The sequence below is a fragment of the Squalius cephalus genome (assembly GCF_949319135.1).
Source record: "Squalius cephalus genome assembly, chromosome: 17".
Lineage (NCBI taxonomy): Eukaryota > Metazoa > Chordata > Actinopteri > Cypriniformes > Leuciscidae > Squalius > Squalius cephalus.
The window spans coordinates 30,824,661-30,847,193 of NC_137138.1; the positions used below are offsets into that span (position 1 = coordinate 30,824,661).

The window sequence follows — 22,533 nt, forward strand, 5'->3', positions numbered from 1 at the left end:
CTCACCCTCATGTTGTTCCAACCCCATAAGACTTTCGTTCATCTTCGGAAGACAAATTAAGACATTTTTGAAGAAATCTGAGAGCTGTCTCACTCCTCCATAGGCTTCTATGTTATTGAAATTTGCCGGCCCAGAAAGTTAGTAAAGACAATGTTTAAAATAGTCCAAGTGACTACAGTTGCTCAACCATAAGTTTATTAAGTGACGAGAATACACACAAAATTAACAACTTTATTCAACTATTCATTTTCTTCTGTGTGGGTGTCTGACATGAGTTCACGTAGTGTAATAGCGCTGCGCAATGTCAGGACGTAGGCTTCTGAACTAGGCACTCGCAAGTCTCTCATGACAGATGCCTCTCTTATGAGGTGGGGTGCGGTTCTTGATGGCCGACCAGCTCATGGCCTTTAGGTGGACAGTATGAGGGCAGTGTTTCTAGCAGTAAAAAAAAGCACTTCCTCCCACAGCTGAGGGGCTACCAAATCCGTTCAACATGAGCGACATGAGCGTTCATATATGAGCGAGCAGGACATCCCTAAATCTTCTGACTCGACTAATATCTATTGTCACAAACCAATCCTTGGTGTTTGATGGTTAGCATCTTGAACCTGCTTGTCCCCGTCCTTTTTAAGTACTATGAAATACCGACTGAAAAACCCTGCATCTCTGTCTGTGAAGGGTACACATTCTATGGCCCCTTTTGCCAGAAGAGAGTGCAGATCCTAATCAAAAAACTTTTTCTCAGTTTTCTGACACACCATTGTTGTAACTACACCATTTAATTTACCATTTTCGATTGATCACACTCACTTTCTGTTCCTACCTCCTGGAGCTCGGCCCTGGTTGAGCCCGGATAGTCAATGCTGTTGCAAAGCTGCAAAGGATTCAGCTCCTTGAGTGCTGCCGACTGAAGTTTTGCCTCCTGGTACCTGTCAACGGCGGTGTTGATGTCGCTGAACAGGCAAGAGGGTGAAATTGTGGCATCAATGAGAAAAGCTTTATGTTATTTTATCCCTGTTAGTTTAAACCACATGTGTCGTTTCGTGGTGACCAAAGCAGCCATTGAATGGCCAATGGCGTGGCCCGTCTACTTGAGCATACGGAGAGCAAGAAATGAAAGCTTTAGCATAAGCTCTGCTGGCAAGACTCAATTGTTACGTCACTTTACCTTCTTATCTGTCCAATCATATTCTAATACTCGTGGTATAAAAGATTGATACTTACACACGTTTGAGTTCGCTGATGCTGACGCTTCCATTCACCTCCATCCTCCCCACCACCTCCAAGACGGATCCTTCCCTCCATCCTCCCCACCACCACCACCAGGATGGTCCCTTCCCATACCTCACAGGGGGTCGGCTGCGCCCCTGCCTTCGTCTTCAGGCAGGATATGCAGAGGGGCCTAGGCCAAAGAACTTTATTGCTTGCTGGGCTGTTAATAAATGTATAATTGTCACAGTATTTATTCTCCCGAGTCTTTCTGGTAGGACTGTGGCCCAGCTGAGCTCTTGAACCACCTTAGGACCCAACCCCTCACTGATCCAGCTCTTTTAGCAGGTCTCCCTGGTATACCTACAGAACCCCCATGATGTGCAGGAATGCACCAACCTGACCCGCAGCCCCATTTGCCTTACCCGCTAGATTGAATGTAACTCTGCATTGCTTTGTAGGTAAGGTTGATTTCTTCCACAATGATGCACTTGAAAGGGAGAGATAGCCCGCAAGCATGTCCTCCACCTTTGGCATTGATGCATACCCATGCTCACGCATCCCGACCACCATAGAATATGTCAAGGTGGCCTGGTTATGTAACCGGGCTGAGTATGGGTTCTTCCACGCCCTCGACACCTCAGTGTGGAGGTCACGTAAGAACAGGAGACGGCAGTGGGGAGGCTGCACTCTAGCTGAGGTGAGGAAGCAGTCATCAAACTTAGAACGACTGACAGCTTTCTTCTCAAAGGGTCAATTGATCTTTAATTTAGTCACTGCCCGAGTTACAACCTTGAGCAGCTCCTCAAATGTCAGATGCAGACAGCATGAGTTCCTCATTGTGGTCTGAACAATTTGCAGAGCAAGCTTCAAGATCCAAAACGGAGTCCACTGAGTCCGCAGAGAGAGCAAAAGATAAGGTGTTTTTGCGCATCTCTAACTCTGCCTCCACCAACTCGACCTGCGATCCCCATGACCTGAGTTGTCGCGCTGCCAGGGCCACGAGATGCAGGCACTTGACTCATTCCTCAGGAAGAGAGCCAAGCAGGATCAAAGCTTACACATACTGAAACATTCAAAATATACATAGTCAGCCCCCTCAAGGACTAACCATGCTCCTCACCCATGCACATAATGCACATATTTTGTGAGACTTTTAATATTTTAAATGTAATGTATTCCTGTGATGGCAATGCTGAATTTTCAGCATCATTACACCAGTCTTTGTTGTCACATGATCCTTCAGAAATCATTCTATTATGCTGACTTGCTCCTCAAGAAACATTTCTTGTTATTGTCAATATTGAAAACAGTTATGCTGCTTAATATTTTTGTTGAAACCGTAATGCACTACCATTCAAAAGTCTGGGGTAAGTTTGATTTATAATAATAATATTAATATGCAGCAAGGACACATTAAATTGATCAAAAATGACAGTAAAGACATTTGTTATTTTCATATAAATGTTGTTCAATTGAACTTTCTATTCATCAAAGAATCCTGAATTTTTTTTATCAGTTTCCACAAATATATTTAGCAGTAAAAACTGTTACATTGAAGAACCATAATAAATTAGCACCAACAATATGTAATAATAATTGAGTGTCATAACTAAATATTGGAATGATTTCTGAAAGATCATTTGACACATTTTCACATGCTGAAAATTCAGTTTTTCCATCACAGTAATAAATGACCTTTTCTAATATATTAAAATAGAAAATACTTATTTTAAATTGTAATAACATTTAACAACATTACTGTCTTTACTGTATTTTTTTATCAAGTAAATACAGCCTTTGTGAAAATGAGATTTGAGAAAAATGAAAAAAATTTCACTTAATATATTTGTATCTTCCTGTCTAATTTTGCAGTTCTCTGCCAAAATAAGCTGCAGTGTGGTCCAGAAGTTATGCCACAAGTCATATGTCTGGTTTTGTGAGACTACTGGCACCTAACACATTTATTGCTAATAGCTTCTTAAATTGAATCTCCTAAATCATTAAAAAATTGTGCATCAGTGATGTGACAGTAGAAAACGAAATAAATGACAAAGAGAGGGATTATTTGCTCGCATTGCAGTGTCGACGTTTATCTTACCTTGCCATTTTCAGAATGTTGCCAAAGTATATGACAATAATCAATCGGGGTCCGATGGCTCAGACACCTCCACCAGCTGTCTGATGTATTGATACGGCCAGAGTGCAAGTGAAGATGGATGGCTGGGCGGCTGGGTGGGCAGATCGGGCCGGTGTGTGTTGGAACAGCAGATTGATCAGGGCTTGATGGTCGACACACGGAGGGTGTGAAGCTGTGACGGGGTGGTGCCCCTGTCAGCTGTTGTAAAAATGTTGAGGCTCAGCTATCAATGGCGTGTGGACACTGTTTTAGATTGAAGCGTGAATTATCTCATTTATTTGGAGCTTTTCTTGTGTCACTCATGATTGCACCCTCAAATGAACTTGTGCTAATAGTATGTGCTTTATTTGTAATGAACAACCAAAAGCAAAAAAAAGACTATACAATATAAAAAGGACTATAGTTTAGAATTGTGATGTTGTGTTAAGCCAAATAATGTTTTTGTAAAATATTTAAGCTTATTATTATTTCAGCTGTAACTAGTTTTAAGGCTGTCAACAAAACTCAGCACAGTCCTTCAGCTTGTTCTGACAGTTTTCTTGTAGCAGAAAAAAAAAATCCATAAAGTTTACTTTAGTTTTTATTTCTATTTCATTTTCAATTTGTTTAGTTTGTACGTTGTTAGTTTCCACACATTAGTTTTAGTTTAGTTTTCGGTTTCAGTATGAGTTAGTTCCTTTTCGAGGGAACTCAACGCCACGTCAGCTGTTGCAATTGGGATGTGTCCCGCAGGACCCGGTGTCTGAGGCAAGTGTAACAACTAGCAAATCATGACGTCGCAAGGTGCTCCCCAGCGTATAAAAAGGCGACTGAAAACAAGTCATCAGTTTCAATGTCTTCAGGAAGCCGCTTGTCTGTGTGCTGTGTGAAGATTGCAGTGTATGAAAGGAGAAAGGGAGAAGGAATATGGCGAACGAACAGTTTAAACGCTGTATCCCTCCATGCCCGCGTTTCATAACGCCTGGCGATGATCACGATATGTGTGTTATCTGTCTAGGAGTGGAGCATGCACAGTCAGCCCTCGAGGAGGCTGGATGCATTTATTGTGATGATTTCTCACTGAGAAAGCTCCGCTCTCGGCTGCCGCTCTTCATGAGTGAGGAGTGTCCGAAGCAACGCACAGCTTACAGCCGTGGGGATCACAGATGGAGTTTCTTGAGGAACGTGAGCTTCCCCTCGCTTAACCCCCAGCTCTCATTGGACTCATTGCTCGCTCATGATTCTGACGACCTAGAGAGCATGGAATCATACGTGCAAAAAATCTGTTTTCTGCTCCGTGCAGCAGAATGCCGAATACAATGAGCTAGCTTATGACTCACGCCACAGTCAGACTGAGCTTGGAATGGTCCGGCTCGAAGCACAAGATCGCAAGCAGCTGCTTAGATGAGCAATGTCTTCGCAGTCATAAGTGCACTGCTCCGGTGAGCCTTCCATTTCTTCCAGACCTGCACACTGAGGTGTCAGGTTCTTGGGAACATCCATACTCGTGTGGCCCATTCTGCTTTAAATAATTCTAATGTAGAGGGGCCGAGTGAGTGGGGTTATGGGAGGATGCCAAGGGTGGAGAGGAATTTAGCAAGTTATCTTTCACCGGGGGACATCCTCATCGATTAAGGCTGCCGTTTTGCCCTCCAAGCCATGTCAGATGACATCAAGGTTGGTATGCAAAGCGTATGCGGCGGCGGGTCAGACTGGAGGAGCTTTGCATACTATGTCAGTATTAAAAGCCTACCAGGCAGATCTACTCAAGGACCTGGATCAGAGGGAGGGATAATCCCCTGAGGCGGTCTCCGAACTGCGCATGGCCACGGATTTAGCTCTCCGCGCTACCAGGCAGGCGCCCCATTCTCTTGGGCGATCTATGGCCTCTCTGGTGACAGCGGAGAGGCATCTGTGGCTTAATTTGTCGGGCATCATGGATTTTGACAAAGCGATCCTCCTGGATGCCACTGTTTCACCCTCTGCACTGTTCGGTGCTGCAGTTGAGATGGTAGTGAACAGGTTTAGAGAGGCGTGGGCGCAATCGTACGCCTTTGGGAAGTTCATTCCTCGCCGAGTGCAGGCTCCTCCTAGACCGTCTGAGCCCTCCTCAGGGACGAGTTCCTGGAGAGAAGAGCGGAAGGCGAGTATGGCTGCCCGCACCATCATAGGAGTAAGATCAGATGGGTTTTTAATACGTCAGAAAAAGAGGAGAATGCTTAAGTGCCCCGTTCTGTGTTCTTTTATTCTTCTCATTCCTTTCTGCCATCCCTTTTTATTCCTCCTATTTCCCTTAAAACTGATGTAAACTACAAGACAATAATTTCATACTTCTTCAGGAATTTAAGTATTCTAAGTGACAGCAATTTGTAGTGCAACATTTTACATTCAGCTGTTAATGTACAAATGAATGCATTCATGACAGTTCGATCTTTTTCCATCTTGTTTGGACTTGGTATTATGGTGATGGTTTGGAAAGTGAAAAAAAAATGCATTGGTAACTTTAAAACTTTAAAATACACTGATCAAACTGTGTGCTTTAGATCATGCAAATGAGTTCCACATGGGAAAGAAGGGTGGGCCACTCTGCATGTGTTTGCTCTGATGCCAGCAGCCAATCACAGCACTGGAATGGAGAAGCGCCAGATTGCAATCTCCTACTCATCAGAAAGGGATAAATGTATCATTTCAACAGAAACTCCTGGGTCTGAGTCACTGGCCTGTTAAGGTTAGACGATAACAAATACAACGTCCTTCTGAGTCTCCAGTTCGTCCAGTGAGACATTAGCAGATACATGTTCTGAGTCTCAGTCCTGTAAGGGGAGAGACAGAAACAGATCAACCAAGTTCTGAGTCTCCAGCCCGTAAAGGTGAGACAGGAGCATATACAACGTTCTGAGTTTCTGGCCTGTGAAGAAAGAGACATCACCAGATTCCATGCTCTGAGTCGACAGCTTGTGAGACAGAAACATATTTCTTCCACGTTCTCCAGTCTGTAAGGAAAGAGACATTAACAGACACATAACGTTCAGAGTCTTCATCTAGCGAGACAATAACAGATGCAGCGTGTTTAAGGTCTTCATGCCAGAGGACAAAAGTGGATTGACCAAGTTCTGAGTCTTTAACCTAGAGAGGCAGAAGACATACAGATACATTTGCAACAAGGTTAAGAGCAAACCTTCACTTCAAGGTACCTTTGTCTGCATGTTCCAGATTGTTAAAGGGTCACCCTCATGTTGTTCCAACCCCATAAGACTTTTGTTCATCTTTGGAACACAAATTAAAATTTTTTTGATGAAATCTGAGAGCTGTCTCACTCCTCCATAGGCTTCTATGGGACCGAAACTTGCCGGGCCCAGAAACGTTAGTAAAGACATCGTTAAAATAAACCAAGTGACTCCAGTGGCTCAACCATAAGTTAATCAAGCGACGAGAATACTTTTTGTGCGCAAAAAAACAAACAAAAATAACAACTTTTATTCAACTATTCATTTTCTTCTGTGTGGGCCTGAGTGAATTTACGTAGTGTAACAGCGCAGTGCTTCTGGGTTGTACGTCACCACTTAGGCTCACTATTGGCCGACGCTGGTCATGTGTGTGATGCATGAGCCTTCGTGGTGACATCCAACACAGAAGCTCTGCGCTGTTACACTACGTAAATTCACTCTTCATTACAATTTTTGGGTGAACTAACCCTTTAAGGACTTTCTGCACCTACGTCAGGGCCTCATCTGCGGGTTGCAGATTTTAGGAACCCTATTAGGTGCTCTAGGAAAATATACCATCCCACAGAGCTTCCTGTTCAAGGCTGTTGAAACAGATTCCGGCTCCATTCCCCACTGCATTGTTACCCAGCACAACCAGTGGAAGACGTCACCGCCATCGTACTGCTCACTCGACCATGTACAGTAGAGCGTAAATATCACTTTACCAAAACTCTTTCCAGAGACCTTGGAATTGTTGTATATTATCAGCATATCATTTTCTAATTTTCACTTTATTAGTTTCAACAATTTATCATTCCATATCATTCCGTCCTTCGGATGAGACGTTAAACCAAGGTCCTGACTCTCTGAGGTCATTAAAAATCCCAGGATGTCCTTCGAAAAAGAGTAGGGTAACCCCGGCATCCTGGCCAAATTTGCCCCTTGGCCTCTGTCCATCATGGCCTCCTAATCATCCCCATATACTGACTGGCTTCATCACTGTCTCCTCTCCACCAGTAAGCTGGTGTGTGGTGGGCGTTCTGGCGCAATATGGCTGCCGTCGCATCATCCAAGTGGATGCTGCACATTGGTGGTGGTTGAGGAGATTCCCCCATCTGTGTAAAGCGCTTTGAGGTCTCAGAAAAAGCGCTATATAAATGTAACGAATTATAAGATGGCGTAACTCTGCCATAACCACACCCAATTTAATTACTTGTATTTTATTCATCTTATGCACTTATTCCTTTAAAGCTACAATATGTAATTTTTTAGCCACTAGGGGGCGCTAACCTCTTACAATAACAAAGGTGTAGATTGATGACGCATTGAATAAATGGAATGATGGGACTTGTTGTCATAATGATGGATCAAATAATGTTTATGGATGAGTGAATTGATGTTTTTAACATGACTGTGGTATGAAGCCAGTCGCGAGTGCTAATGAGAGACAGATTTCAGTGCCACACGCGAGTCCCGCGGATATATAAAGGAATAAGGACATATCATTCTACCGAACTACCCGCAAGTGCTGCATTACTACTCACAGGTCAGTTTATTAGACGAATGAAACTTGTGAGGTAATGCAACACTGTTTCACTTGGTCTACACTATCACACTAAACTGCATTTGAGTGTGTTGAAAGTTATAATGTTATTCTATGTGTTAGTTTGTTGGCTGTATGTGACTAGTAGTAAGCTAGATCAACATTAGAATAACATACTGATCATATTTTAACATTTCATCATGTTGAGCTATATAACATTGATTAGTTTTATGTACATTTGCTCACCTCTACATTTGCCCATCTCTGTCAAGTCAAAGTTTGTCGCAGACGTGGAGCTCTCGGCATCTCAAAAACGCCACACTGATATTGATCCTCGTTTTAATTCAAACTTTTGTCCCAAAGTATGATTGCCATGGTCCATATTGTTTGAATGAAACAAAAACAGCGTGAGCGTGCCACTTGACATAACGCAGTTGTCCACATCTGTCGCCATGGTTACTATGGCAGTACGAGCGGAAACCAGGGATAACGCGGATTAGGGATGTCCCGATCCGATCACATGATCGGAAATCGGGCCCGATCACATGTTTTCAGACTCGATCGGAATCGGAAGTTACCTCCCGATCAGGACTCGGATATATTCTCATTATTTTTTAACACATCGATATTTATGCGGTGGCACAGAGTTACGCCGGTTTCACATTGCATGCGTTAGTAAGCAGCGCAGGAGCAGTGCGTATGGTGAGCAGGACACGTGCGTTTTGCTTTCACACTGGCAGCGTTTGTCACGCGCGGCTGAACCGCGGGTTGTGTAGGCTACAGACACTCCATAATGGATAAGTTGGCATTGCTTTTTTTCGTTTTCAAATACATTTAAGAGAAAAGACTTGTCAAGAAGCTTATTTTATTAATAATTTCATTTATATAACTTTTGGTTCATCTTTGTTTTTATTGTTATGGCAACAAGTTTGTTTTTGGACATTTGTTTTCTTTTTAAATTGCTGTTGGTCATTTGATTGACTGTTTAAAACACAATAGATATCATCAATGCACTTTTTGGATAAAACTGCTGTGTATTTTGGCCATGATCAATGCATTGTCACTTTAATTCAGCAAAAGCGGCGCAGCAAAAATAGACTCGGCGCCGAAACGATCGCGGCACTCCTGCTCTGCTCTGCTCTACTACGCACTGCCGCGCCGCCTCTGCGCGCGGTGTGAATGCTCTAAAGCCTGGTTTAATCTGGTAACATGGGCGGCGAAAAAAATACGCACTGCACGCTCTGCTAACAGTGCAGTGTGAAACCGGTGTAAGAGTTAGGAGTGCAGTTCCTAAAAGCACATTACTGGCTTTGCAAACACTGTAGCACTTTTATTTTTTATTTGTTTACATGCCTGCCGGGTATTTTAAGTTGAGGTGCTATTTGTTTATATATTAGCCTTTTTTTATATTTACTGTTGCACTAAAGTCCAAAAGTGAAGAATTTATGTATTACTTGATTGTTCAAGCTACCTCACAGAAGTGCTCTGTTTGTTAACAGAGTTGTTGAATGTTAAAATAAGGTGAATTAAATAAAAAATAAGGAACATCCTGGATCTGTTTTTTCGCTCTTCTTTATTCTTTTTTATGTATTAAGTATCGGATCGGGACTCGGTATCGGCAGATACTCAAAATCAAATGACTCGGACTCGGACTCGAAGGCAAAAAAACCTGATCGGGACATCCCTAACGCGGATATTACGTCATTGACAGGCGACAAGTGAACAGGGACGAGCTATTATTTAAAATTGGAATTTCTCTGAAATTAAAAATCTTTGGGAACTTTTGGGATATTTTAAGTACACAACTGCAGGAAATATATCACACGGTGCAAGTGATTTTTGGATATTTTATTACAAAAATCTTACATATTGTAGCTTTAACATTTACAGTCTTCATTTAGTAGTTGTGTTGATTACTCTTGTTTATCTTTTTGTTAAAATGTATTTTATTACACTTGAATCTTCCTTGTCTTGAAAATGCAGAAGAGGTTTTACAAGTTGACAGTATCTCACAAATCCTTCAGATTGGTCAGATGACAAACTCTCTCCCATTTGCATCCTTTTATTTATTCTACAATCATCTTTGATTGTTGTTTTACTGATAATGTGAAATACTTTAGCTGGTGCCCCTAGGTAAAGGGTGTAAGAGGTAATCAGACACTTTCACACTCACATTAAGTGGAATGACCGAAAAACTCACAATATTAATTTGGTATCTCATGTGAGAGAAAGTAAAATCATTACATGATGATGTATTCTAATAGAATGCTCAATAGGTTTAAGCATTTTATATGTAATGACTTTGATGGCAGACACATTAATCATTAGCAATCATTATAATTGCAATCATTTTAATTAACTTTTCAGTCAGCCATTAAGTTTTCTAAAAACTTTTATATATATATATATATATATATATATATATATATATATATAGTACCAGTCAAAAGGGATAACATCCTTTTGTTAGCTCATGTGAATTCTTATCATAGAACAAGGCAGGCAATGTATTATTTTATAGTATGTGTGTAGTGATTATAATCACGATACAATTCTATAACGTGTTTATAATGCTCAGTAATGCTTCCTCCATCGTATTTTGGGTAAAAATAGGAAATATAATACTTCTCTCTAAAGACATTTGAAGTAAACATGATAATCCATATGTCAGCCCGTTCTCATCCTAGGGCGTCATATACTGACGCTTTTGACATTTCGTCTACATCCAACGCACATGGCACCCTTTAGTGTCAATATGAGACGCAGATAGATATGGGCCAGAAGGCGCCTCCTAGCGGTCTAACCCTAACCCTACCCCAGACCTAAACCTAACCAAATTCCAAACAAAGCTCTGTGCGTGTCATATTGATGCTAAAGGGTGCCATGTGCGTTGGATGTAGACGAAATGGCAAAAGCGTCAGTATATGACGCCCTAGGATGAGAATGCGTTGGTCTTTCTCCAGTTTACAGAGGTGTACAGGATTTTTTTTTCCTCACAGTGGCTGCATAAGAGGCTCATATTTCATATTAAAGACTCTGACAGGGACAAGCCCCCCACACCCCACCTCCCCCTTCATGAGCACTAGAGCATAAGTGCACAGCTTTTAGGGAGAAGAGCTCTCTAAAAGAATGTAATTATCACGTAAGAGCTTTTTTAAACAAGTCCAGCTATCAAGGATTCTCGTTACTAACATTTCTTAGTATGCACTTCTGAGATGGAAACAAGACAAAATCACTAATGGGAAAGCCTACAGTTACTGTAGGCTTTCCCATTAGTGATTTTGTCCTGTTTCCATCTCAGAAATGCATACTAAAAAATGTAATGTCTGTTGTCTTAAAGTAATACATCACCCAAAATTTAAAATAATCATTTACTCATGCCCATATCGTTCCAAAGCTGTATGAATTTCTTTCTTACATGGAACTCAAAAGGAGAATTTTAGAAGAATCTTCAAACACTTTCTTTTTATATAGAACAAAAGTTCAAAGTGATCTGTTAGGCTCCAAACACACACACACACACACACACACACACACACACACACACACACACACACACACACACTCCGTGAAAGCACTATGAAAATTGTCCAAATATATTACAAGAATTCTTAAGCCACACACAAACACACACACACACACACACACACACACACACACACACACACACACACACACACACACACACACACACACACACTCAACGCATGCAACGACTTTAAAGAAGGGACAAAAATGTATTCAGTACATCAATGCACTTATCCAACATTTACCCATGGCCGACTATATTATTCACTGAGGCTTTTAAATGCTTGGCATTTGTCAACACTGCTTTGCAACATCCTGTTAATTCCGTTTAGACAAGAAAATTGGCCACCGGCTGATTTAGCTGTTTTGCTGGACCATTTTTCAAAACACCAATTATCAAGGCCTCGACTCATCGATCAAAGGTCCCTTTTTATACTGAGTGACACAAATGAATTCCAGAGCAGACTCTGCCACATAATGAGAAACACAACTTCCTGTCATTTTTTGTTGTCCCATAAAGATTGTTTTGAGGTCTATGTATGGATATTTATTGGCATATTGTCTCCCTCTGATGTAAGTGCAAAAGGGAGTCGGTGTTTTAATCTTAAAATCATATTTATACCTAATTATATTTGCTTCAGGTGGATCCTAGAGGCTTGACGTCTGTTTTTGCAACTCAGCACAATAGTTTTATTGCAGTGTTTGGCAATACAAGGTATCTATTGCCAGTGTGGGATCAATAGCGATACCAAATAGTTTCACAGCAGCAACATCTTTCTGGGATTTGCGGCTTTGCATGATCATGCACCTTGTGAACTGTTAATCCTTAATGGACTATAAATACAAATTCTGAATATATTTAGAGCTGACATTTTGTGATGCTTTGATAAATATACAGTTGAAGGTGCAAAACTGATGTGTTGGACTGTTAACAACATCTCATGATTACATAAACAGGTTTAATCTTAGTCTAAAGACATTTTATTTATTTAACAAACAGCCTCAGTGAACTTTGTAGGTTTATATGCACTACTGGCCAAACGTTTGAAATTATTAAAAATGTTTTTTAAAAGAAGTTTCATACCTGTATGCTCACCAAGGCTGTATTTATTTGATCTAAAGTACAGTCAAAACAGTAATATTGTGAACTATTATTACAATTTACAACAACTGTTTTCTATTTTAATATATTTTAACATGTGATCATTACTCAATTATTAATAATGGTCCTTATTATTATAAATGTTAAAATGTTGAGTGGAAATTCTTTCGTAACATTCCTTTTGTTAATACTTTTGTAACAAACAAATGGATATCACAGGAAAACATTTTAAAATATATTTAAATAGAAAGCGGTTATTTTAAATAGTAATATTTCACAATATTACTGTTTTTGCTGTTTATCAAATAGATGCAGCCTTAGTGAGCATAAGAGACTTATTTCAAAAACATTCAAAACTTTTAAGTGTATACCTGTAGGATATTTTTATGCCATACTATTGTGTTTCACAGTGGAAAATGATCATTTTTACACTGAGGATTTATGCTTGCCAAATCTAGATTGCTAAATGTGGGCACAACTGCACAATTACCTTTTATATTATAGTTAATTATAACTATGTGGCCCTGACTTTGAGCATAAACACTCATATAGGCAGCTAATGGGCTTGATCAAGTGCCGCCACTCTCGCTGTGAATCATTTTTGACACCCCAACTTTAATTTGCATAATTAAATGCAAATGGATTGAGGTTGCATAATTAAAAATCTGACATGGATCAGTGTTGTGAAATAGCACAGATCAGTGTGGTGGAGAATAACAGACATAGTTCATCAGTGACAGGCCTTAGAAAACACAGCCTGTATAATTGGCTTCACTCTATTGGGTGAATACTGAATGTTGTCTGTCTCGCACTCCTGGTTGTAGTGCTTTGTAGTTGACATATTATGCTTTTGTGGATTAAGCCTTATTGTACTAATGCTAAGATGATCAATGCTTTCACCGCATGGGTTTTCAGACATACTGTAACACTATTTTCAGAATAACTGAATTGTTCTTGCACCCAATACTATGAGTTAATGTGACAACAGCATACTACTGTTAGAAACAGGAGTAGTGGCTTGGAGAGAAAGGATGGTGGATTTAGCCAAGTTCGAATTGGCCTTTCTCCAAACCCATTCTTTGCCCTATTCCCATCTCATATCAGCTCGAAGAGACATTTATTTGAAATAAAACTGAAGAAAATATAAAAAAAAAAAAAAAAATGGAAATGAATTTGGTAACAGGTATTTAATTGTATGCTGTGTCCTTGCATTGATCAGACAGGCAAGCACATCGACTGCAACTCACTTCCTGCTTCTGCCAACATTTATTATTGCTTACAGAATGCTGGCTTACACTATTTCTCAAAAACAGTGGGCAGAAGTACAACATATATGGCACAGCATGCAGTAAGCTGTACTAAACATTGAGCATTGATAACTCCCAAAAATCTGCTTATTTTAATTAACACGTCCCAGCTAACATGCAAACCAATAACCTGGCAACACAAGTAAAACAAGTTTACAAGACTAAAAAAAATCAGGTTATTCCCCGTGGTGACATCAAACCGTAAGTTCTGTATTTCATTTGTCATGTAGGTTGTTATATTAATTAAAGCATTATAAACTCCATAATATTCCAAAATGTCAGCAGGAAACTCTCCTCTCATGCAGTTACGGATGCAGTATTTTGACTGTATCATTTTTACTTAGGCTGCACAAGATGTTTACACGTTTTTATTATTTCTTTAATCAAGAAAGAGTCTAGTGTGTGTAACTTCTCTTCCCCTATCTTGAAACACTCTGACTGAATGCACTTAAATCTGCAATAAGAACACTTTTCTGTCATATAGCTGAATAGAGTTTGTTTCAAAAATGACCAATTCTGCAACATCGACACTGTTATTGAACTGAACTGAATCAACATTGCACTGACTAGAGCTGAATAACGACACTATTGTCTTATGTAGAGCTGCTTATAACTGAATTGAACTCATTCATTGATGAACTTTATACAGCTATTGTTCTGAACTGAACAAACTCTTGTGGTAGATTTTTCCCTAAACCTAACTACTTACCTGGAACCTAATTACCTGGGGCATCTCCAATCGACACCCAAGAGTCTACAGTCGACACTTAATAAATATATCTGTGGCGTCTACAATCGAAACCCAATAATCTTTATACTCTAGCTCTTGCGTCTACAGTCGACAACTGGCTTCGAGTTCCTTACCCTAACTTGTTCCCCTAACTAACTTGCTGCACAGCAATAATAACAGACAGACTTCAGCAAATGTCCTTTAAATGCTTTAACCCTCTGGGGTCTGAGGTGTTTTCTGGTCCTGGAGGTGTTCTGACATGCTCTGACATTTGTACTTATTTCTGTTACTTGTGACATTTTCATGGCTAAAGTCTGATTACACTGTATTCAGCACAAACTCTGCTACAATAATATATCAGCAGCATGTATGTAAAAGTTTGTAGTTTTGAAATAATGACATTTATGCGTGGTTTGTGAAAATACAAAAAAAAAAATTGTCACTGAAATAAGGTCATGAAACATACTGATTATTTCTTCACAAGACTTTTGAAAATTGTATCACGTAGCCTAGAATATTTGCTCTAAAACTATGTGAAAATCATCCTGACTGCTCATTGAGAGAAGACAATATATTGATTTAAAATTTCTAAGACGTGTTTTGTGTGAGAAAGCTTTATGCGAAGGGGCGGATCACCTCATTAATATGTAAGCTTTTCACACCTGAGAAAGACAAAGACACTCCCTAATGGCCCTATTTTAGGAGCTATCAGGCCCTATCATTCTGAGCAACCTTGCACAAAGAATGAGGAGATTTAAAAAAGAATGGCTTTTTGATTGTTTGGATTTATTTACAACACAACATAATCCAAATATACACAACATATGACAAAAAAGCACACTATTCAAAACAATGATCCAAAGACAGAGACCTTTGTGCCATTCCTAAAAACATTGTACATACCTTTCATTTCCAAGGTGTTTGATTTTCACTTTACCATGTTCATATACAGAGACTCATGAGAATGTTGAAGTCAGCAGGACTCAGTGGCATCTGGGCCCTGAAAGAAAAAAAAAGTGAACATACTGATATCAAGAGAAACTATAGGGAATATAGTTCTAAAATTTATTGGGAATAAATTTTAGATTTTTCTGGTTAAAATTGCTTTTTAAAATTCACAGAATACACACACACACAAATGTTTCCAACAATATATAATATAATGAACACCAGGTTTGTTGTGCCTTGTAGGCATAGGCTATGCACAGTGCTGCATAAAATAATAATAACAATAACCTATAGCAGCATATAAATCTTCCAAAAGATTTCAGTAACAACTACGCTAGAGAAAAATATATTGATTATCATGTTACTTCAAATGTTTCCATTCGTTATGATGATATGAAATGAGATAATAGTAAAAACATGAAGCCTTTGTTTGGTGCGTTTTGCTTTTCAAACGCGATCGTTTCAAACACGATCGCGATACATTCAAAACCAGAGCTCGCTCCAAAATATGAAACATTATGGTTACCATATTATACATATCTAAGTTTGAGCAGATATCCACAAACACAGTAACAGTAAACACGGGTCCAAATATTATAATATTCACCATATATCTAGCAACAGTTCAACTGCAATGTGAAGTTTATGCAACAATAACATGAACTAATAATTAAGAATTTCTTACCTTACATGTCTTCAAATCGCGTTCTTCTTCTTCTGATGTAACTCCAATGTAAGCTCACGGCACATCTTTCAAACTCGAGGAAAAGCAGAGACTGATGAAGTGTGGTGTTTTGTTTTTTGAGGTAATGAGCACATTCACGTTCCATGTGGAGATTTGCATGTGAATCTCTTTTGCGCAAGTGGGCGTGGTCAAATTAAAAATAATTAGCAAGCGCGTGAGAAACTGGACATCTTGTTGGTTTTATACAAATTACTTAAACAGAGAATATTTGTTTTCAGTTTGAATCCGATCATTTAAAAGTACACACTTAAATGTTTATAAAGGTATATGGCTCATAAATGTGTGACAAGTATTCACTGAGTTTTGTTTCAGTTTATAGACGTGCTCAAGAAAAAAAAGTTCACCGCAACGGGGAGGCAGAACGCACACCCTGTTTATTTTCTTTATTTTACAAAAGCACAATGTTTTGATTCGATTGTAAGTGGACACATATAAAAGTAGAAATATCACAGATTCTTTTTTCATATTTTTTTTTCTGTATGACCATAAATGACGGAGAAATTTAAGTTTATTGTGCTACTATGTGAAGAAAATCCAGCAAAACCCAGCAAAATCCAGCAAAATCCAGAAAATCCAGAAAATCTAGCAAAAAAAAATCCAGCAGTTTGTCGACCCCAGAGGGTTAATCACGGCCGGGAGAGATTCCGAGCAGTTCTCAGAGAATCTCCCCCAAGAAGAAGCACGGCCCGAGGATCTCAGACAAATTTCAGAGAGAATCCCACCAGTAAACACGAATACAACAGTTTTTATAGAAAAGGAGAATGGGAGAAAATTACATGATACATTACATCATTTCTCTACAATCTGATTGGTATAGCAAGCCCCCACCTTTTTACCCTATGTTACTGGCATAAGAAAAAATATCACTGTAAAGGGTTAAAAGCTCAGTTGATTACTCCATATAACATGAGATAATACAGACAGTTTATTTTTTGATTTTGTCATGGTCAGCACTTGAGAATTTTCCATAACACAAATAGACAAAGAACAGAAGGTTTTGGTACATTTTGTCCAAAGTTGTTAGACTGTTAGTCCTAGAAGGGGAAGTAAGGTTTATATGTTAGAATTGTTAGAATCATGGTTAGTTTAAAAGATAGTTTACTATCTTATCTATTAAAAATCCATCACACTCTCAACTGACTTGAGCTGAATAATGTCACTTTTTTAGAGTCTAAGTTTAAAGTTTTAAAGGCTTTTATTGGCCAAAACAAGTCAATATTTGCAGTGCTGAACCTTTTCTTAACCTCTGCAATTCGCTCTAGCATGCTTCATGTTTTGAGCAGAATTGTTAGCGAGCCCATTCCCTTGAAAAGCAACCCTTCACATGGATGGTCTCAGGATGCTTCACTGTTGGCCCGACACAGGACTCAATTTTCCAGATGTCCCAAAAAGACAGAAGGGGGCTTCATCAGCTGTACAATCCTTGTAGTTCCTGCAGAATTTCAGTCTGTCCTTGTTGTTTGTCTTGGAGAGAAGGGGCTTCTTTGCGGCCCTTCTTGGCACCAGGCCGTTTGTCCATAGGTCATTGTCCATAGGTCTTGGCCTCACTGTGCGTGCAGATGCATCATCACACACATCTGCTGCCAATATTGAGCAGCTCTGCACTGGTGGTGACACGATTTCATAGCTGAATCCTCAGGAGCATTGTGTATATTTACATACAAATGTATTTACATACAAATACAGTATTTTTTTATATTTTGAAAATACACTAGCCTATTTCTTGTGGCGAGCACTACTAAATAAATCACATCTAAAACTCTAGGAACTTTTCCTGCTATCTAGCAATGAGTAGGAATGGGCAATTTTACCAAAATCTTACATCAATATGAATATTTTTCTTAGTAAATATATATATATATATATATATATATATTATGATATACTTTTCTGGAAATAAGGTTGTTATAATACCAAACATTTAGATACCAGTGACATTTTCAATACCAGAAAAACTAATACTAGGGTAACTAATATATGCAAAAAAAGTTCTAAAGCAATTATTAAAGGCAAGTGTCATGTCTGGTCTGTGTTTATGTTTGCTTCAGTTGGACTTTGAGTTGGTTTTGGACTGTTTTCTGTTCTGTTTCCTATGCTTGCATTTGTTTCTATGGTGATTCATTGGTTGATTAAGTTGCTACACCTGTTTCTCATTTCCATTCATTAGTCTGCTTTTGTATATATAGCCCTGTGTTTGCTCTGTTTGTTGTCCGATCTTGTCTTTAATAAGCAGTTGTTCTGTTCACTGAATTTTTGTGTCCTGAGTATCCGAGAAGTGTTTAGTTGAGTTTGTTTTCATTAAAGAAACTGCTTGCGATTAGATCCAGCATTTATTTTCATTTTTGGCTCAACCCCCCTGCTGACAAGTACATTAATAACTCTTTTAATGACTCTTTTATTTTTACATAAGGCACATCCAGCTCTTTATTACTCATTCATCCATGTTCCGTTTAACGCTCTTACATGTCAATAACTCCTGCCCACTAAAAGCTGCAAGGACATATTTCCAAACGGCGATATAGAAATGATATAGAAAAAGTTAAATCAATTCTCATTTTATATCCTAGTCCTTGCAAGCAATAATGCTTCTCTAGCTAGATGATAAAACCAATAACCGATTAACTATCAAGACCGACTCTTGATTGCTCTTTTATTCCTTCATGTTAACTGAAGGCAAATCTGAATTATGTTCCATTTAAACCTTACCTCAGTCAATTAGACATCCTCACCTTGTCTTATTCCTTATTAAAGCAGAAAATTCGCTCACCCAACGCTATATGGAGTCGTACAGCAGCTGCAGTTCATGTGTATGAAAGTTGGCATTGGAAGGCCTGAACTAGTTGATACAGGAAATCAGCAACCTAATAAAGAGGGTGACTGGCATATTTTATGTATTTTGAAAATTCTAAAATACTAAACGTGTATGTATTCAAATACAAAATTTGATTTTTAAAATGCAAAATATAAAATAGCATTTTGTCTTTTAAATGAATCTATCTGAAATAATGCCCATCCCTGTCTGCACTGTGAAGCTGCTTTGAAACAATCTTGTATAAAGCACTATACAGTAAATAAAGGTGACGTGACTTGATTTGACTTGACACAGCCAGACATAAACAGTTCAGTAAGTAGATTACAATGCATGTTAAGGTGTTTACATGCTGAGCAAAATCAGAGTAAGGGGCAAAAATCTAGTTGTGTCGATCGGTTTGTGCTTAAGTCGTTTATGCCCTTACTCTGATAAAGGAAAACAGGTTAATGCATTGACTCCATGCATTGTCAGCATATTCCCTTGGTTTCACAGACAAGGTATAAGCCTAGTCTTAGACTAAAATGCATGTTTGAGCTGTTTTAACTGAAATCAACTTGCACTGATATATCTTAAAACATGTCAGTGTCATTGTTTTGTCTCAAGATGCACTCCAGTAATGTTTTTTTTCCTAAGTCATATTTTAAAAAGCTACTTAAATGTCTTAAATGAACTAAGGCCTACACCTGGCTTAATCTAAGCCCCGTCTGTGAAACCGGGCCATTAAGCGCAATCGTCTTAAGAATGTGCATGTAAACACACCCATAGTCTATGTCACCCTGAAAACAAATACCTTCAGGCCTTGTTTGAACTCTTCTCTTCTCTTTTCCAGGTGGCCCATCTCGCTGGTCATCTCCACCTTGCGACTGCTGCTGCAAGGGTCACAAAGGTGAAGGAGAAGGTGAGAGTGGAACCTCATTCAACGAGCTCTCCACCTCCAGCTCGGAGAGCCACTCCGAGGCCAGCTCCCCGCAAGGTACCGTCATCCGTGGCCCGGTCAGCCGGCAGACACACGTGCAAACATTGGACAGGCCTCCAAAGAAAGGCCCCGTTCAGCATCTCCTGCAGCAGCAGCAGTCCGAGCAGCACCGCAAGAGCGACCTCCTCCGGACGCTCACCGCAAGTTCCCGGGACACCAGCACCTGCAAGAAACGGCCAGCGAAAGAAAAGTTGACTGTGGAAGAGGAACTGGACAAATGCATCAAGGACTTCCGCAAGATCAAGATTCCTGAGCATTTTCCCGAGCGCAAGTACATGTGGCAGGCCGACCTCCTGCGCAAATACCGTCTTTGAGGGACGGCGGGTTTCAACCGTTTTCAAACCTTAAGCGCAAGCTACAATAATGTTCGTGTTCACTACTACAACTACTATTGCTAGTACACACCACACTACTACTGCCTCTGACTTTCTTGTCAATGTCGGTCGATAACCCGAGCGACCACTTTATTTGCTTGAATGCTAATTGTTTACTTGTAAACACCTGCATTTTTGTAGAGTTCCAGAGAGACGCAAGTGTTTTCGAAAGACACACAGCTACTTGTCTCTTTGGTTTCGTTTTCCCCTGCTGAGCTACACAAATGTGTGTGTAATTGTGTGTTTGTTACAACTGAATTTCTGACCTCGGTATGTTAGTGGCACAGCGATTGAGTTGAGGTGGCCCAGAGGTTGAAAGATGAATGTGTATTCACCTCATAAATAATGCATGTGGTCCCAACTGTGCCCTTTCTAAGAATAGCCACTGCCTTGGCGGACGTGTGAGTGGGTTTCCATTTCAACACTCTGAGAAGCACAGGAGACCATGGAGCCAAACGTGTTTTCCCTTTTTCGGATTCTCCACGTTCCATTTTCGTACCTCAGCTAAGCCACAATCAGTGGCTGTAAAGACCTTTCCACATATGGTCACGGCCTAAAAGGGATGTGGGTGGAAACTCAATAGCATGACATAAAGGCTTTGAAACTGCTGCCTGAATCCAAATGGGAGTGGATGATGGCTTACTCTTGAGGTCAAAGGTTAAACACTAAATGTTTGGAAAAACCATTTGACAGGAAAAGAAATACGATATTAGGGATATATTCTGAAAGCAATCGCACACCGAACAACACGGACATAGTTTAGGGTTGTGCAGTCTTTTTTGCAGAAGACATTTTTGCTGCTGTATTCATTCCATCAATAACAATACTGAGCGAATTTGAGAAATGGATGGCTTTGATAATATGTTCCGGAAGGACTGTTAGACATAATGAGACCTATATATAGCTGATGATAATTCAGTGGAAACGTATTGGTGTATGTAATGGTTAATAATGAAAACAGTCCCTAATAAACATCATGTTTTTAGACACATCAATACCAAGCAGCTTATAGATTTTTTTATTTATCTTTAATTCTATTTAAAGTTTAGTTTAGTGTAACTTAATCATTTTGCAAGGATTTGAAAGGAATTTGGAAACCAATATAAGCATCATAACTTGCTGCTATTGAGCTTTATTTATTTTCAAACGATACTAGACAGACTTCAGTGTAAGGGGTATAGAGTAATAGCTACAAATTTATATTAATGCCATACATTTATATTCAAATAACTGATACCAATGTTAATTACAACTGATAATTATGGAAAAGGGAATAAATGATCTGTCTCTTGCATAATTTATTTTCCGTTCTTTTCCCCCGCTAATTTCCTATATATTATACCTTAACTGCCTGTGATGAACAGCCTTAACCTAAGTTTACCTAAAAACATTTTTTAATGTTATATAGTAAAAAATGTGACTGGATGTTAAAAGAGAGGTAAATCTTCACACATATAATGTATGAGATGCAGACCTTTTGATTAGCATTCCATTTTCTGTGCTGAGCATTTATTGTTAACTAGAAAAAAATATCTATTTATTTATTTCATTACATTTTTTTTTAAAACATCACATTTATTTTCTCTGGTTTTAGACAATAACCTAAATGTATTACCATATATAGTAATATTGTTGTAACCTCACTGTGTGAACTGTGATGGACTCCAGATGCACGCTTGTGATGAAATTGATTTCGAATGTTTGGAGGGTAAATAACAGACACGGCTTGTGAACTTTCTTTTCTCAAAGTAGCCTTTTGAATTAAAATATAAATTAAGATACATTGGGTGCTACTCAAAATGTAGCCTCAAGCCTCTCATTCCCATATCAAGAAGTCGATTTAAATGAAATTAAAGGGCAGAGAGAATAGCGTGTTAAATAGGATATATATTATTTATTATCTGGGTATTTAAAGGAAACAGTAAAGTCATTAT

At 39.2% G+C, this 22,533-nt stretch overlaps 1 protein-coding gene across 1 annotated transcript in view; it reads left to right on the top strand.

The window, feature by feature from the left end:
* kctd16b (potassium channel tetramerization domain containing 16b) overlaps positions 1 to 22,058 on the top strand; it is a 107,729-nt gene extending 85,671 nt beyond the window's left edge. The window contains exon 2 of the mRNA XM_079847042.1: positions 20,079 to 22,058. Within this exon, the coding sequence (XP_079703168.1) occupies positions 20,079 to 20,539 (461 nt within the window). The 3' untranslated portion in view covers positions 20,540 to 22,058. The remainder of the gene's footprint in view (positions 1 to 20,078) is intronic.
* The last annotated feature ends 475 nt before the right edge of the window (positions 22,059 to 22,533 follow it).